This window comes from Patella vulgata, chromosome 4 (genome assembly GCF_932274485.2).
Source record: "Patella vulgata chromosome 4, xgPatVulg1.2, whole genome shotgun sequence".
Lineage (NCBI taxonomy): Eukaryota > Metazoa > Mollusca > Gastropoda > Patellidae > Patella > Patella vulgata.
In genome coordinates this window covers 11,273,832-11,290,439 of record NC_065882.2, presented here as the reverse complement: position 1 = coordinate 11,290,439, position 16,608 = coordinate 11,273,832, and the positions used below count along the sequence as shown (strand labels likewise).

At 36.5% G+C, this 16,608-nt stretch overlaps 2 protein-coding genes across 2 annotated transcripts; one reads left to right on the top strand and one right to left on the bottom strand.

Annotated features, from left to right (window-relative positions):
* Positions 1-4,151: 4,151 nt before the first annotated feature.
* Positions 4,152-9,405, top strand: LOC126819504 (zinc finger protein 883). Its single transcript, XM_050547612.1, has 3 exons — positions 4,152-4,428; positions 5,355-5,479; positions 7,670-9,405. Exons 1-3 carry the CDS (start codon positions 4,209-4,211, stop codon positions 8,915-8,917), a joined length of 1,593 nt encoding a protein of 530 aa, XP_050403569.1. The 5' UTR covers positions 4,152-4,208; the 3' UTR covers positions 8,918-9,405.
* Positions 9,406-12,319: 2,914 nt separating this feature from the next.
* LOC126817789 (nematocyst expressed protein 3-like) lies at positions 12,320-14,197 on the bottom strand. Its single transcript, XM_050544934.1, has 2 exons — positions 13,692-14,197; positions 12,320-12,323 (listed from the first exon to the last, which is right to left on the bottom strand). Exons 1-2 carry the CDS (start codon positions 14,195-14,197, stop codon positions 12,320-12,322), a joined length of 510 nt encoding a protein of 169 aa, XP_050400891.1.
* Between the last annotated feature and the right edge of the window lie 2,411 nt (positions 14,198-16,608).

Here is a 16,608-nt window from a genome sequence, read left to right as displayed (position 1 = left end):
TTTTGGAAAATAAAACTGTTTAATTTTGTTTTAAAACCCCTTAAAATCCTCTACCTGAGGGCCGAGCAACTAACTCAATATTTCTGATAAGTTTTCAAAAAACTGAAACCCGCCAGTCTTCATCTGGTAATGGAGACCAGTGTCCAAAGTTGTATTATGCGGTGTCTAGATAAAACCAGATATTTTTTGTATAAAGGAACGGGAATCGATTATCAGGTCTCCAAACGAAAAAATTGACCCGAAATCGTAAAAGGGTTACGTTCCGGATAAGCAGATTTTACGGTCATGTCCAAACGACTCAAAATTTTGAGCTGAAATTTTAAGATACGGTCAATACACCATTCATCTATATTTTGGCGTTTAAATTTCTTACATACTCAGACTTTTATTTTTGAGACTCTGTTCAAATAAGGGATAGTCCCTTTTTAATGTAACGATGTTGATTTGCATTTATCGGAAAATATCAAATTTCTCACAGTTTAATCCAGGCTAATTGTAATCAAACAAATGAGAATACCAACGCTAGATAATCTACCATCTTGGATTCAATCGGCAAGGGATTCCTATAGAGTCTTTAACTATACTCTATGTTTATTGATATATTAAACGTGTCTCGGCCACTTGTACTTCACCTGGGGGGTTGGATGACTGAATGGTTAGAACGTGCGCGCTGCATCATAAAGCCTGTCATTGAGTCAACTAGCATGGTTTCGAATCTCCGGTTGTACGGGACAAGGAGAAGGGTCGCCTGTCCAACCTCGTGGGTTTTCTCCGGGTCCTCCGGTTTCCTCCCACTGCTAAAGACCCCTACGCGCAAGCGAATTATTGAAATAAAATTAAACCATATGTTAGTCCCGAAATGACCTAGTTTGTGTCGAGTGGACGTTAAACCCTCTCTCTCTCTCACTCTCTCACTCTCTTTCTCTCTCTCTCTCTCTGTATATATACAGGTCACAATTCTATGGAATACAATTACTGCTTACACTGAGCAACTTTTCCACTAGGCTTCTCTAGTCATTATCAAGCTATGATAAAATATGAAATATAACAAGACAATATATACATGTAAAAAAACAATACTTGGTTAATGCTGACCAACCAGAGACACCCTTTTAATTACCCTGATGGAAACTTAATGATAATTAAAGTAATGTAATTATGAAATTGATTATGGTTGATAAGGTTAATGCTAATAACAACATCCAATATGGCATAAACCACTTATATCTGAAAATAAAACAAATTCATTAGTGGATAAATGTATGTTTTATTATATATGTAACTTTTATTTCGTTACTGTTTAAATCTTTCATGTTAAAACATTGAATTAAAAAATGATATTTTATATTTTAGTTTTAAGTTGTACATAGGCAAAACCTCCTCCCCATTAGGGAGCCACTAATCAGGAGGTCTGGTGCTGGCCGAGAAAGTTCCGCAGAATATTCCGGACTGGTTTCCCCTTGTCAGTGGTGCTGGATGATGTTGTGTCCCCTGGTCAGTGGTGTAGAATAGAGTTGTATCCCCTTGTCAGTGGTGCCGGATGGAGTGGTGTATCCTTGTCAGTGGTGCATGCAAGGACAGAGTGGTGTCCCCTTATCTGTGATGTAAGGAGAGAGTTCTGTCCCCTGGTCAGTGATGCAGGATGAAGGGGCTGGCAACGACAGCATCTAGTCGTTCAGATGAGATGAAAAACTGTGTACAGATTAACATGCACATAATAGAACCCTTGACCGTAGGAATTTGAAATAAGCAAGGTGTACGCCGTACGCCCATCTTTATGAGCCCAGTCAATCAAAAACAGGACATTAAACCTTATTTCATTTCCTTCACAATTGATATATTCAAGTAATGGTTCAAAAAGCTTTCTATACACACAATTCTTACAAGTTCGAGGAACAGTGCTTAAGTCATTCTGAGGGGGTGAAAACTTAGGTAGGCATGGAGAAGATAGAGGTAGAAGGGAGCCCTTGACATTAGGAACACGATGAATATGGGGGGGGGGGGGCTGGAATACTATCCAGGGGAAGTTTTCCCCATAGTCTTCATTGTTCAGGAGTTGGGTTGGATAGCCTAGTGGTATAACACATGCACGTAGCATTACAAAGTCTGTCATTGAGTCATTTGAAGTGGTTTCGATTCAACCCTTGTACGTGACAAGGAATAGGGTAACCTGTCCAACCTCGTGACTTTTCCTCCCACTACTAAAGACTCGTACATGCAAGCGAATTATTGAAATAAAATGGAACCACATTTAGTGAAGAAATCACCTGGTTTCTGTCAAGTTGGCGTTAAACCACAGTTCTCTCTCATTAGCCATGTTTGTAGATTGCATGACCAAGATTTCAACTACTGTGTGTCAAATGGCACACATTCTAGTCTCAGTTCTCGCTTATCAGTGGTGATTCCTGTGTTGCTGGCAACAAAACCTATGTTTGGTTGCTCAGAATGAGTGAGATGAAAACCTGTTGAAGAAAAAGAGAGACTGTCTGGTTGCTCAGATTGAGTGGGATGAGACCCAGATGGAAAACTGAGATCCAACTGTGTACATAAATTTTGTATGAAATCATTGGCATGTTAGTCTCAAAATAACATCATCCCCATTTCTTCAATTTTAGAATTCACAGTTTAACGCAATTTTAGAAAGATAAAGAATTTTTTCAATTGGTTTTGGGCAACTTTTCATTTACCAATATATATATATACTCTTCAAAAAAAAAGTAGGGGATATTCAGAAACAACACAAAACTGCGGAAATGCACTGCATTATATACAATAAGGGGAAGCAACTTTTCATTTACCAATCCGGAAAAGAGGAGTATATATATATACTTCAAAAAAAAAAAAATAGGGGACATTCAGAAACCACACAAAACTGCGGAAATGCTCTGCTGTTTTTATTAGAGGTAACCAGTGTATGTTAATAACAGGCCAAGTGCCTACACATGAACATAAACAGTTCATATGGGCGGCTTATCTGACGGCCCCATTTCACTCGCAAAGAGATACACTGTCAAAAGTGAAAATCAACGTTTTTGATTTTTGTCTTAATAATGAGTAAGTGCTCCACCAGTCCTCAAGACATTCAGCAATTCGTCGTGGCATGCTCCTAATCAACCGTCCAATCACGATTTGGGGCAATCTAACCCACTCCTCTCGCAGTGCCACGGCCAATTGTTGCAGTGTTGTCGGTTGATGTAGACAGGGACAAACAGGTCACCCGATCAAATTATACGTAACACACTAAAGCAAAGATATGCTAATCAGTAAATCTTATGCAAGAACCGATAGGAAAGCAAACATGGATAGGATAAACCAGCACACTGCAGTTTGAATTTGACAATGAACCCCTCCCACGTGTATGGCGCTATTGGGTGTCACATGTGCAGCTCAGTGGTTCTGTTGGGGCGATAAGTTCTTCATCTGTGAACATACTCTCAAAGCATGTCAAGTGTCCATGACTATTTATCATATCACAACCTGCATAGGTATTTGCATTTTAATATCCCCTACTTTTTTTGAAGAGTATATATATATATCCACATAAATGCTGTCTCTATTGATCTACTACCAAAAGCTATGTTATTTTTAGTTAAATAAAGGGAAGAACTTCGCACTAAAACAATAAAGGCCTAAAGGCCGCAGATCGAAAGTTTACAAAATGATATTTTAAAAATGGGGGAAAAACCTTTGGCTCTCCTACATCTTGTCTGCGATATCACTTTTGTGGAAGCAGGCATTAAAGAACCAAAATAGTAAAAAGCTTATATAAAATTGCTTTCAGAATAGAATAATGTGAATATAATATTAATGAGCTGGTAATGCTATGTAATATTGCTGAAGCTGTAACCCATATTTTGAAGGGAAACATATACCATCGACCTACTGAATGTGTACCATATCCCTGCCTATAGCATTGATTACTCTGGTGTATATTATTGAAGGTCTAACCAATATCCCTGCCTATAGCCCTTCATCCTGTATTGCTGGAAGTTGTAACTGAACAAATGAAATATTTATTCAGTTTAATGAAATTGTTTCAATTGTGAATTGATCGCGTTGGATAGATCCACGTCTAGTACAAATATACAACTATTAGGAAAGGAAGTCCGATAGGTCGTTCATGTTATACACCGCATGCGCAAAAGAGATGTACCACAGCATACTTCCGGTCTTAACAACAACAGGTAATGTGTTGAGTCCGGGTATTTATGTGCTTGATTTATTTTATTATGGTTGTTTGCGCTCTATATGGATGCCCAGCAAACAAGGCCAAGAATCGTGGCCTTTCATTTCACCACCTGCCCAAGAATAATATAGAATGGAAAAATGATCTCTTGGGTGTTATTAGAGCAGGCAGAGCAGATACTCTCAACGAAAAAAACTTGGTGCTATGCTCTAGACACTTCACATCTGATTGTTTCGAAGAGCGTAAGTAATCATGTCAATATTATATTATATAGAGGCTATACATACATAAAGATATGGTTTTGAATAAATAAATGCATTCACCATTCAGATCATGAAATATAAATGTAATAGTGTTGAATGAAATAAGGGTACAACTACAAAGATTAGCAATGTAAAAGCTCGCTAGGGGCGCCACTGATACTATTTTTATCACTGTCAAAAAAATCTGCCCGCAAAATGTGCTGTTTTTGTTTCGCGACTTCGGGAAGGTGTATGACCACCAACACCGATGACTTTTTACTTTTCGTGAAGAGGAGAAAACAGAGTTTGTGTCCAAGACAACTTATCCCAATATAAGACAACCCATCCCAATATACATGTAAGACAACTCATCCCAACTTTAAAACATTTCAAGATATAAGACAACTCATCCCAACAAATGTAAGTGCTGGTTTTATTTGTTTTAATAACGATGTTGAAAGTTGGCATAACAGAATGAATCATAAGGCAAAAAAAGGAAACCTCCAATTGTACCTTCTACTAACATTGTTGTAAACGGAGGCAGCACAGCTACCAACCCAGATAAAAATGATGTCTGAGGGGAAATTGAGAAGACACCAACAGAAGCAGACCAGATCCACACAGTTCAAGCTATTCCAACTGTGGTATTTATTTGTAATCGCCATAACTTGGTCCGAGTGGTCTTATATCTTGACCCATGTATTAAACCAAGCAAAACTTTTTTGAGATACATGTAAGTGTTTTTTTTTTAAGTTGGGATGAGTTGTCTTCTAACTCGGGATGAGTTGTCTTATATTGGGATGAGTTGTCTTTGGGATGAGTTGTCAGTTATTCATTGCCAACTACATAAAATTTTCAGAAACGAAATAACAATTTTCATCGTAAGATAATACCCAAGGCTGTTTTTTTTTGGTTTTTTTTTGTAGATGTGAGAAAGAAAACAGGTTTAGCTTATCGTGTACTGAAGCCAGGAAGTCTCCCTACCTTGAATCTTCACATTAAAAATATAGTCACAAAAAAGCTGGATTCTATTAGACAGCGACCTGTACATGTAAGTTTGCATACTTTCATTTAAGCCTACTTTTTTCTGTTGCATATCTTCATTCCAGTCACACTTATAAGCCATACTGTAAACTATTTGTAATAAAATAACATTCAATGTTTAATTATTTGAGAAATTGCCTGTCCCTTTAGTTTGATATACATTATGCATATTTGAGTAATTTTATTATATAACGATAAGCAAATACTCTACATATGACCACATGGTTAAAATATGTAAATAGCACAACATGATATGTGCTCCAGCAACAACAGTCTCAAACAGATCCAAAGTAACCAAAAGTAGCGAGTTCTTAAATTTCAAAATTAGGAAAACGGATAATGCTTCCTATTGTTTTTAACTACTGAGATCAATCAATCATGTAATAATATTTAATCTTAAAAAATGTCAAAACATCACAGAATTGATAATAATACATGAATGTAGCTCAGTTACAATAAAGGGTGGGTGATATCTGCTATTTCAGATATTTCAGTGTTCATTTGGGGATCACGTGGCTAAGTGGGTAAGACGCTGGCTCGCTAGCCTGGAGGTCGGGTGTTCGATCCCTGCATTAGCCGAGAAAGTTCATCCAGATTTTCCAGCTTGGTTTCCCCTTGTCAGTGATGCAGGACGGAGGGTCTGACAAGGACAACTGTCTAGTCGTTCGGATGGGACGAAAAACCGAGGTCCCGTGTACACATTGGCGTGCATGTAAAAGATCCCTTGGCAGTTGGAATTCCATAAAGAGTAGGCGGTAGTGCCGCTGCCCGGGCAAAATTTCCCTCATAGCACACTGTATGGCGTATGCACGTCTTCATTAGCCCAGTTTAGGAGCAGAACAGTATGATGTTAAACCCCATTTCATTTCATTTCAGTGTTCATAATGCGATATAACTGCATGTATATATTCTGGGAATATGCAACAAGCTGTTTGTTAGAGAGATAATTACGATATAAACCCCAATTATGAATGTCCGTATAAATTTTGATAAAAACAACACTTGATTTAATTTTTTGACAATATTTGCAGACAAACCAAGTTGTCTCACTAGGTCTAGAAAGGGGTGCGTAAGTTTAATTAGTCATAGTATAAAATTATCTTATTTTTAAGATGTTACATGCATTAAATGAAATTAAGTTTGTCAGGTGAAACTCAGGCACTCAATCGTAGCTAAAAACAAGCACATCAGTATAGCTCAACGCTTTTAGCTACGTTCTCGTAGCTACAATCCAAACCAGGTAATGTTGGGTCTAAATCTTAAGGTAACGTGTGACTAGATTCTAACGCACACACTTAGAACTGATCCATTATCATTTGTGGTGCTAGCTGTTGACTTGATATCTGCCTCTTTTTCAGCAAAAACAAACTGGAAGTAGATTGCCATTATTATTTTTGATTACATTATAGATAAGATCAGCATTTGAAGATACGTTCCCAGAAAAGTATTTATTGGGTTGTTATTTCTAATAAAAGTATGGGAATTTTGGTATATATAGAAAGTAGAAATACCAATCTTACTAGAAAAATACTGGATTCCCTGAAAAACACTCATGGAGCGTATACAGGACAAAAATGTAAAGAGTTCCCCTATTCGACAGCCCGATGATTAGGAATATCTGCACGCGTGACGTCAAAGGTTGCACGCAGAGATTGAGCACTTAATGTACATGTTGATAAACTTTATGAAGAGTTAGACGTACAACACTTTCTGAAATAAAAATTTCCTGATCACTGTTCAAAAATTAATCATTATACATCATTAATCAATTGGTTTGTTTATTTTTTAACAATGATTGAGAAATTAAACACTTGTAGATTGGACACTCATTATCAAAATTGAATGGTCAGCTTTAAACTGGACACATGTACAAATTAGATGATTTTTGGTGATTTTAAACGATTTTTACGAATTTTTAAACAAAGATTTGATATTAAACGAATGTGAAAGAAATTAGTGCTAATTACACAAGATTAAACGATACCTGGGTTACAGTGTGAAGAGGCTAAAGTTATCATCCGAATGACTTCAGATTGATACACAGAGTTTAAGGTTTTGAGACGAACAAGTATATTGATTTTCAATGAATTTTGATAACTTGAACAGCTGAATCCATGATATTAAATGTTTCGTATACTGGCAACCTATCTTATATATTACAGGAAACTAATGATGTTATAACTTTTATATATTACAGGAAACCAATGATGTTATAACATTCCATCAGTGTGTTGTATGTGATGAGATGTTCCAACAATACAGTGATTTAGAACAACACAATAAAATACATGTTAAAAATGAGAAAACTGATGATGTAGATGAATATTGTTATGTTAAAAATGAGAAAACTGATGATGTAGATGAATATTGTCATGTTAAAGAAGAGAAAACTGATGATGTAGATGAATATTGTTATGTTAAAAATGAGAAAACTGATGATGTAGATGAATATTGTCATGTTAAAGAAGAGAAAACTGATGATGTAGATGAATATTGTCATGTTAATGAAGAGAACACTGATAATATTGAAACATTTTATCAATGTAGTTTATGTGATGAGAAATTTAAATCTCACACTAATTTGAAGAAACACTGTCAAATTCATGTTAAGGTCGAGACAAGCATGGAACATATTTTACAACAATTTAAAGATGTCAATAAGATTCAAGATAGTATGCGGTTGAAAAAAACTTTTGAATGTGATGTTTGTGGAAAATCATTTTCTCGCAATAGTGGTCTACTGGAACATATGAAAATTCATACGGGGGAAAAACCATATAAGTGTGATGTTTGTGGTAAATCATTTATTCGAAAGGCTGGTCGACAGCAACATATGCGAACTCATACAGGGAATAAACCATATAAATGTGATGTTTGTGGTAAATCATTTATTCATTATACTAGTTTACCGCTACACATGAGAATACATACTGGAGGAAAACGTTATAAATGTGATGTTTGTGGTAAATCATTTACTCAGAATGGTGGTCTACAGCAACATATGAAAATTCATACAGGAAAGGGACTTTTTATATGTCATGTTTGTGGTAAATCATATTGTCAGAAGGTAGAAATTGAGAGACACATCAGAACTCACACGGGTGAACAACCCTATAAATGTGATGTTTGTGGTCGGTCATTTAATCGAAGCAGTAATCGGACAGCACACATGAAAATTCATACAGGGGATAGAACCTTTATATGTGAATTTTGTGCGAAAACATTTTTTAGTAAGGGTGATCTAAATAGGCATACAAGAATTCACACAGGTGAAAAACCCTATAAATGTAATGTTTGTAGTAAATCATATGCCATGAATTCTCATTTAAAAAGGCACATGAATAGCCATACAAAACTAAACACATTTCAATGTGATATTTGTCGTAAGTTATTTACAAATAAATGTCATCTACAAAAACACATAAAAATCCACACAAGAATATGACATTTTACAAATTTTGGCATGTGATGTTTTGTAGAGTCGCCATCTATGGCAGCAATTTAGAACTCATCAGGGTACAACATTAAATTAAATGTGGTTTAGTGTCCTACTTTCTGCTCTGACTAGGCTTAAATGAAGATGGTCTTGCGCCATGCAGTGTGCTATAGGGGGCTTGCCACGACAGCGGCACTACATCTGGCTCTGATATCTAATTCCAACTGGCCAGGGTTATACTATGTGCTAGAGAGTTGGCAAGAAGCTCAGTATTCTGATATTTGAGATTAAATAAGCAAAATGATATTCTGGGAGGGAGGGAGTTGACAATATTGACCTAATTTGAAAAGTAAAGGTATGTAGAATTAACAGTTATTAATCAAATCGTCTGAAATTTCCCTTACAATCTCTATAACCATGGGAAGTGGTAGATGTGCAAAAGTTCAGTAATCTATTCAAGTCTTGATTCTGTGAAATAAACATATTTTGTCACAAAAGCTGTTTTGGGTTTTATTTAAATATTCATTATGTAAGAGCTAAATCTGCCTACATGTATTGCAGGTCTTGGCTTTGGCTTAACTCTTAACTGGTCTTTGTCGACTATAGTCACCATAAAGTTGTACAGCTAAGTGGTCACGGTTGACCGCAGTCGACCATAGTAAGAACCTTTTTTATTAGCGGCATTTGAGTATTTAGTTTCGTATTTAATTGATATGGCCAATTATGCGTGTCAGACAGAAACTTGTCTTGTCAAGGGCATTGAGAAAAACATGTCTTTGTTCAACATTTTTTGACAAAAAATGTAATTTTTTAACAATGTCGGGAAGGTTAAAGACTCTCAAAGTGGTTGAAGTGCTTATGAATGATTCCGACTCGGATTATATCGATGACACCGATTCTGAAGACGATATTTCTGATGAAAATAAATAATTATTAAAATGATTTAGAAAACGAGAGACAACGTGCAAATTATAGATCCGCTTATCGGATTATCCCCTTCAACTTTTTTATTGGTATTAAGAGTCTATCACTTATACATGTAATTATCTGGCAGTTGTCGTTTGAAATAGGCATACAAAATATTTCACTTTAGCCTTTATTTAGCCTGACCACTTGACTTCATGACGTTAAAATGACGTAGACCGGTTAAGGGTTAAAATGTTATATAAATTATTATTAAGCCCATAATCAACTCTTGAGACCATTGGACGGGAAATCAAGATATAGTGATATCTGTTTCCAGGAATATAGCTTAGTTCAACTTGTATCCCGGGTTCTAAGCACAACATTCTCTAAATATTATTCGAGGAGTGCTCATCTGTAAGAAATATTATTTATAGAGGGTTCTGCGAATGTTCCTAAATTTAGTAACATTGGTCACAATTCCTTGCAAGCGGCCATTGTGGTAGGCTACGTGCAAATCACTTTACAATATAATAACACCCACGTTATTTGTTTGGCCATTCGTCTAATTATTGCCGAACAAGTTAGGAAGGGATATTGAGAGGGGTTCCATCCGTCCCAGTTTATTTTCTGGAGCATATCTCATAAACCGTTCAAGATGTCTTTTTGAAACTTTGCACACACATCAACCTATTACAGTAGTTGTTGTGCAAACTTTACATGGAGTAGCGACTCTGCCTTGCCGAGCTACTGTGATCAGAGTATGAATCTTCTGATTAGTCCCAGGGATATTCCAAGAAGTTGTTTTTATACGCCCACATTGAAATGTGGTTGTGTACTGTCATCGCCCCCGTCCGTCCGTCATCCACAATTGCTTGTTGATGCTCTAGAGGCTAAACTTAATATCCGATTGACCTTTAATTAATGCACAGTGTTTAAGGTCATGAGACGAACAAGCCTATTGATTTTCACCGATTGCCGATAATTACTGCCAGAGTTAGGACCCTTGATCACTTTGAAAAACCTTGTGGGTGCTCTCGAGGCTAAAGTTTATATCTGATTGACTTTAAATTTATACACATTGACGTTTAAGGTCATAGGACGAAGAAACCTATTTACATGTATTTTCAACAATTTCTGAAAATTACTGCCAGAGTTATGGCCCTTGATCACTTTGAAATATCTTGTGGATGCTCTTGAGGCTAAAGTTAATATCCAATTGACCTTAAATTTATACACAGTGTTAAAGGTTATCAGACGAAGAAACCTATTGATTTTCAACGATTTACGATAATTACTGCCAGAGTTATGGCCCTTGATCACTTTGAAAAATCTTGTGGATGCTTTAGTGACCATAGTTATCATCTGATTGATTTTGTATTTATACACCGTGTTTACGCCAATATATAATCGTTTCGATTGACTTTAGATTGATAGAGTTCAAGTTCTTGAGACAAACAAGTATATTGATTTTCAATGATTTTTGGTAACTTGAACAGTAAATCCATGGTATTAAATGTTTTGTATACTAAAATTCTAATGATTTTCTGATATTTACTTAAATAGAAATAATCGGTACGTTACCTTGTTTTTATTCATTTTATACTTAATAAAAACATGGTAATGCACAGACTTTTTCTAAAAAAAATTTTCGTGTTCTCTTATCTAGTGATAGTCAATTCTTTTTACGAATTGTCAGATATCCTCTCACAGTCTCACACAACAACTTTTGGTCTTCAGTGGAATTATTAATGAGCAGAAATTTGCTCATGTACAGTACACATCAAGCGGAAGTATGAAATTAGTCCTTGGTCGGTGTTTTTTCCGCTCAAGAATCGCGGTGTTTTCTCATTTTCACTCCGCGGAAATGTAGGCATTCTGGGCGGAAAAAACGCGGCGGAAATATAAAAAAGTCGGCGGATTATAGTCCGCGAAAATATAAAAAAGGTCGGCGGATTATAGTCCGCGAAAATATAAAATAGTCGGCGGATTATAGTCCGCGAAAATTAAATATAGTCGGCCGAGAATGGTCCGCAATGTATAGATGAATGTCGTCCATATTGTTGCTGTGGTATTGGAACAATAACGCAGGTTAACCGTTCGCCTGTTATGCCCCATGGTTTTCAGTATACTTTCTTCGCAAATTGATTATGAAAAGTAACTAAAACCTACCGTTACATGTATATCCTAAATCTATCCTTTATTCCTGATTTTCATCAGTATTAGAATCGTGAATCATATCACAAAGAAAATGTACTGTATGTACATGTAGCCACATGTATTGTGGGTGAAAACGGTTAATTTTACACGCAGACAATGAAACCATGTTTCGTGAATTCTGATAGCACTATCGGAAAATAGGCGACATGTATACATCGGTCACAAAGCACATACACGTAGCTACTGTGGATTTCAACGCTTAATCCGACAAGCAGACAATGAAACCATGTTTGCGAATTCTGATAGCAGTGTCTTGAAAATATATTCAGGAGGTAGCAATTCGCCCCTTCAGCTTTAATTATGAACAATAATTTAAGGATTTTTGTAGAAGTACATGCAGCATAAATGGCTGGGAATATATATTCTCTTGTATGTCAGTTGAAAAGATAATTCGGCAACCCATATTTAACAGCATTCAATATATACATTTATGGGTGGATGAAGGAGCTGAAAAACTGGTTACTAATTTTAGTTTTATTTCGTTTTCGGCTTTAAAACTGACTTCTGTATCATAACACAAGCCCAATCTTATGACAGATCCCCAATTTGCAAAACAGATGAAATCGTTTCAGTTATTGAACAGATAAGAATAACAATCAATCCGTCAGATATTTTTTTATTCATAATGCGTTTAAAGTATCAAATTTAATTACAATTTTGCATATACACTGACAATATATTATCAACAACATTTCTGGTAATTACATATTCAGGTAGTTATATAATTGCCTTCTCAATGCGTTATTTACCCATGGGGCAGTTTACATATTATCAACAACAGTTCTGGTAATTACATATTTTCATATATTTATTTATTTTTTAGAAGAATAGATGATGTTTTTCGTTGTTTTTATATATATTTTTATGGTGTATTTGTGTATTAAAAATACATACATATATATACAGTGCTAGCTATCGATTCGTCGATATTATGAACAGCAGTTCTGATAATTACATATTAACATTTTAATACATCAACATAAAAAAGTTCGTCCATATTTTTATAGAATAGATATGTTTTTCGTTGTTTTTTTTATATATTTTTTTTATGGTGCATGAAATATATATATACATGTATATACACGGCTAAATATAGATTTGTCGTCACTATCATTTCCTCCTTAGCGCTTCGTTTATCCTCGGTACGATCCGGTCTTTCCAAACTTTATTATCCGACACCTCGGGATAATAAAAAAGCACATACCGTTTTAAAATTGATTTTCTTTTGTGATCAAGCTCATCCTTTTGCCTTTTCCCCCCTCCGAAATAAGAAAAGTAATGCCTTTTATTCTCCTCCGTGAACAATTCGGGGAACAGTCTAGCGGTTACTTTTACGGCAAAATTGCCAATATTCAATGAATGTTTTTTTATTTTTTTTAATTCTGCAATAGAAATTCTATATTCAGCTTGTATATCGTCAAAAACTGTGACGTCTGTACAGGCAGAAGTTGATGGCTGGTGAATTTCAAGTGGCTCATGCCCGATTTGTGTTCTCATTTTCATAATTTTATCTTGATTTTCTTCTATTGTTTTTAATCTTAACATTATTGTGTCTAGAGATTGCTGAATGGCGGAGCTACATCCACATCTATTATTATTACCGTTATTCTGCTCCAAATCGTCTAAATCGGGAAAGACTGTTAGTAGTGAAAAGTCGAACTCTGGTTCAAGAGCTGTCGGTACTGTTATGGCTACTGGTGCAATAGGTGGTGCAAAATTCGTGGGTGCTGATGTTGGTGCTGGGTTCGGCAACGCTAATGGTGTTGGAATTTGCATAGATGGGATTGACGTGGGTGCTGAGATGGGTTCTGGTGCTGTTATGGGTGTTGGTACTGGTGCTTGGATTGGCATGGGTGCTGTTGTGGGCTCTGGTGTGTGCATTGGTGCTGGTGTGCATTGGTGCATTGGTGCCACGGCATTTGGTGCTGGTGTAAATCTAGGTGCAAAGGCTAGTGCTGACTGGATAGGAGTTGGCATTGGCATCACTAGTGCTGTTGTGGCTGTGGCTGCTGGTGCTGTTGTGGCTGTGGCTGCTGGTGCTGTCGTGGCTGCTGGTGCTGTTGTGGCTGCTGTGGCTGCTGGTGCTGGCATTGGTGCTGGTGTAAAAGTAGGTGCTGTCTGTGTCTGTATAGGTGTCGAAGTGGCAATTGGTTCAGGTGTTGGCATTGGCATCAATGGTGCTGTTGTGGCTGCTGGTGCTGATGTGGCTGCTGGTGCAGGTGTAAAGGTAGGTTCCAAGGCTAGTGCTGTTTGTGTCTGTATTGGTGTCGATGTGGCAATTGGTTCAGGCAACGCTGTGGTGACTGGGGATCCAATTACCAATCTCCGCACCACGGAGGCATACTTCTGAAAATAAAATAAAGAGTATGTTATACACCATACATAAATCACGCATTGTTACTTTTATCATATTAATATGTGTCTTTTTTTATATTTCATGTACCTTAATGGATGAACCGGATGCCGTAAATGGTTATTATCCATAATTGTGGATGCTATCGGTATTGCTGTCAATACATCTACTTGATACATTTATATGATTATTATGACATAAATGATCCAAGATAATTGCTGATAATGATTAACATGCACATGTAATAATGACGCCCTGCTAATCAAAAGCATCGATACTTTAATAATTGAGGGCCTGGCAAGGGACAACGCATAGTCGTTCGGATGTGACGAAAAACCGAGGTCCCGTGTACACATTGGTGTGCACGTAAAAGATCCCTTGGCAGTTGGAATTCGATATAAGAGTAGGCCGTATCGCCGCTGTCCGGGCAAACTTTCACTTTCACAATTGCTACTAAACGTTAGCATGTGGCAGAACAATAAGCCAAATAAATTATAATGATTTCTGATTAATGGTTTGAATGCTTACATTACCAACAAAAGATGGTCCAAGATAATTGCTAATAATAAGTAACGTGTACATGTAATAATGACGCCCTAAATGACGTAATAAAGTATTTAAAAATAGTGACCGACATGGAAAGATATTATTTGTATACATATCCAAATGATATGATTGTCGAATACGGACTGCCTTGACGGTTACGTTTATAATTAATATGCAAAAAATGTGTCTTTTATATTTCATGTACCTTAATGGATGAACCGGATGCCGTAATGGAAACTTAAAATGGTTATCCATAGCTTGTTTTAAATCAAAAGAAAATTTATGAGTATATTATTTATAAAATACTACTTATTATTTCCATGTTACATGTACAGACGAAATAATTATGATAAGTGAATAAACTAATTAAAATAAGTTATTTAATCTCCTAAATCGGCTTCTTTTTCTAATGACGAATGTGGCAAAATCATGGCGACAGTGTATAGTAACACCGTGGCAAGTAACGCCTGAATGTCTAGATTTCTGACCTGCAAACCCAACAACCCGATGACATCTTGTTAAATTTAAGTGTCAAAAGATGTGTAATGATGGCCTACAAATTAGTAGAGAAATCAAATTAATCTCCTAAATCGGCTTCTTTTTCTAATGACATGTGACAAAATCATGGCGACAGTGTATAGTAACACCATGGTAAGTAACGCCTGGATGTCTAGATTTCTGACCTGCAAACCCAACAACCTGATGACATCTGGTTTAATATGTATTTAAGTGTCAAAAGATGTGTAATGATGGCCTATAAATCAGTAGAGAAGTGAAATGATGATCACTTTGTTTTACAATGCCTTTCAAGATACCACACCACAACATACTAGAGATAATAGAACTGCACCAGAAAGGTTGGACCCCTACCGGAATTAAAAGGTTTTTAGAAGAGAAGGAAATTACAGTCACTTGGGTAGCAGTAAGGAAGGTTATCAAAAAGCACGAAGACGGTCATATTCATCACACTGTAGATACGACAGAACGCCAGCCAAAGTTCCGGAAACTGACGGAAGATAATTTGTGTTTGATTAAATCTACTTTGCAGGGAGATTGTAACTCTTCGTCAAGGGACGTTAGAACTGTTTTACGGGAAAATGGGGCCAACGTAAGTCTGTCAATGGTTCAAAGAGGCATAGCTGCAGTTGGATATACAGCAACAACTCCTAGGTATTGCCAGCTTATTCGAGAGAAAAACAAAGAAAACCGTGTTGCATTTTGTCAAGATCTAATAGAAACAAACGACCTATTCGAAAACGTCATATTTACAGACGAATGTACGATTCAACTGCACGACAACAAGACTGTGGCATACAGAAGAAAAGATGCAGGAGCACCCCACCAATCCAGACCCAAACATCCTTTAAAACTACACTTATGGGGTGGAATAAGTAAAAAAGGCCCACCCAATCTTCTGATTTTCGATGGGATCATGGCCAGCAATTTTTATGTCACAGAAATATTAGAAAGGACACTTCTACCATACATAAAAAGCATTTTTCCCGATGGACACAGATTCCAGCAAGATAATGACCCAAAACACACATCCAAGTTATCTAAGAACTTCATGAAGGACAATGGAATCAACTGGTGCCCATGGCCATCCGAGAGTCCGGATTTGAACCCAATTGAAATGGTCTGGAACATCACTTGTCACTTCAGTCAGTTATATAGCAAT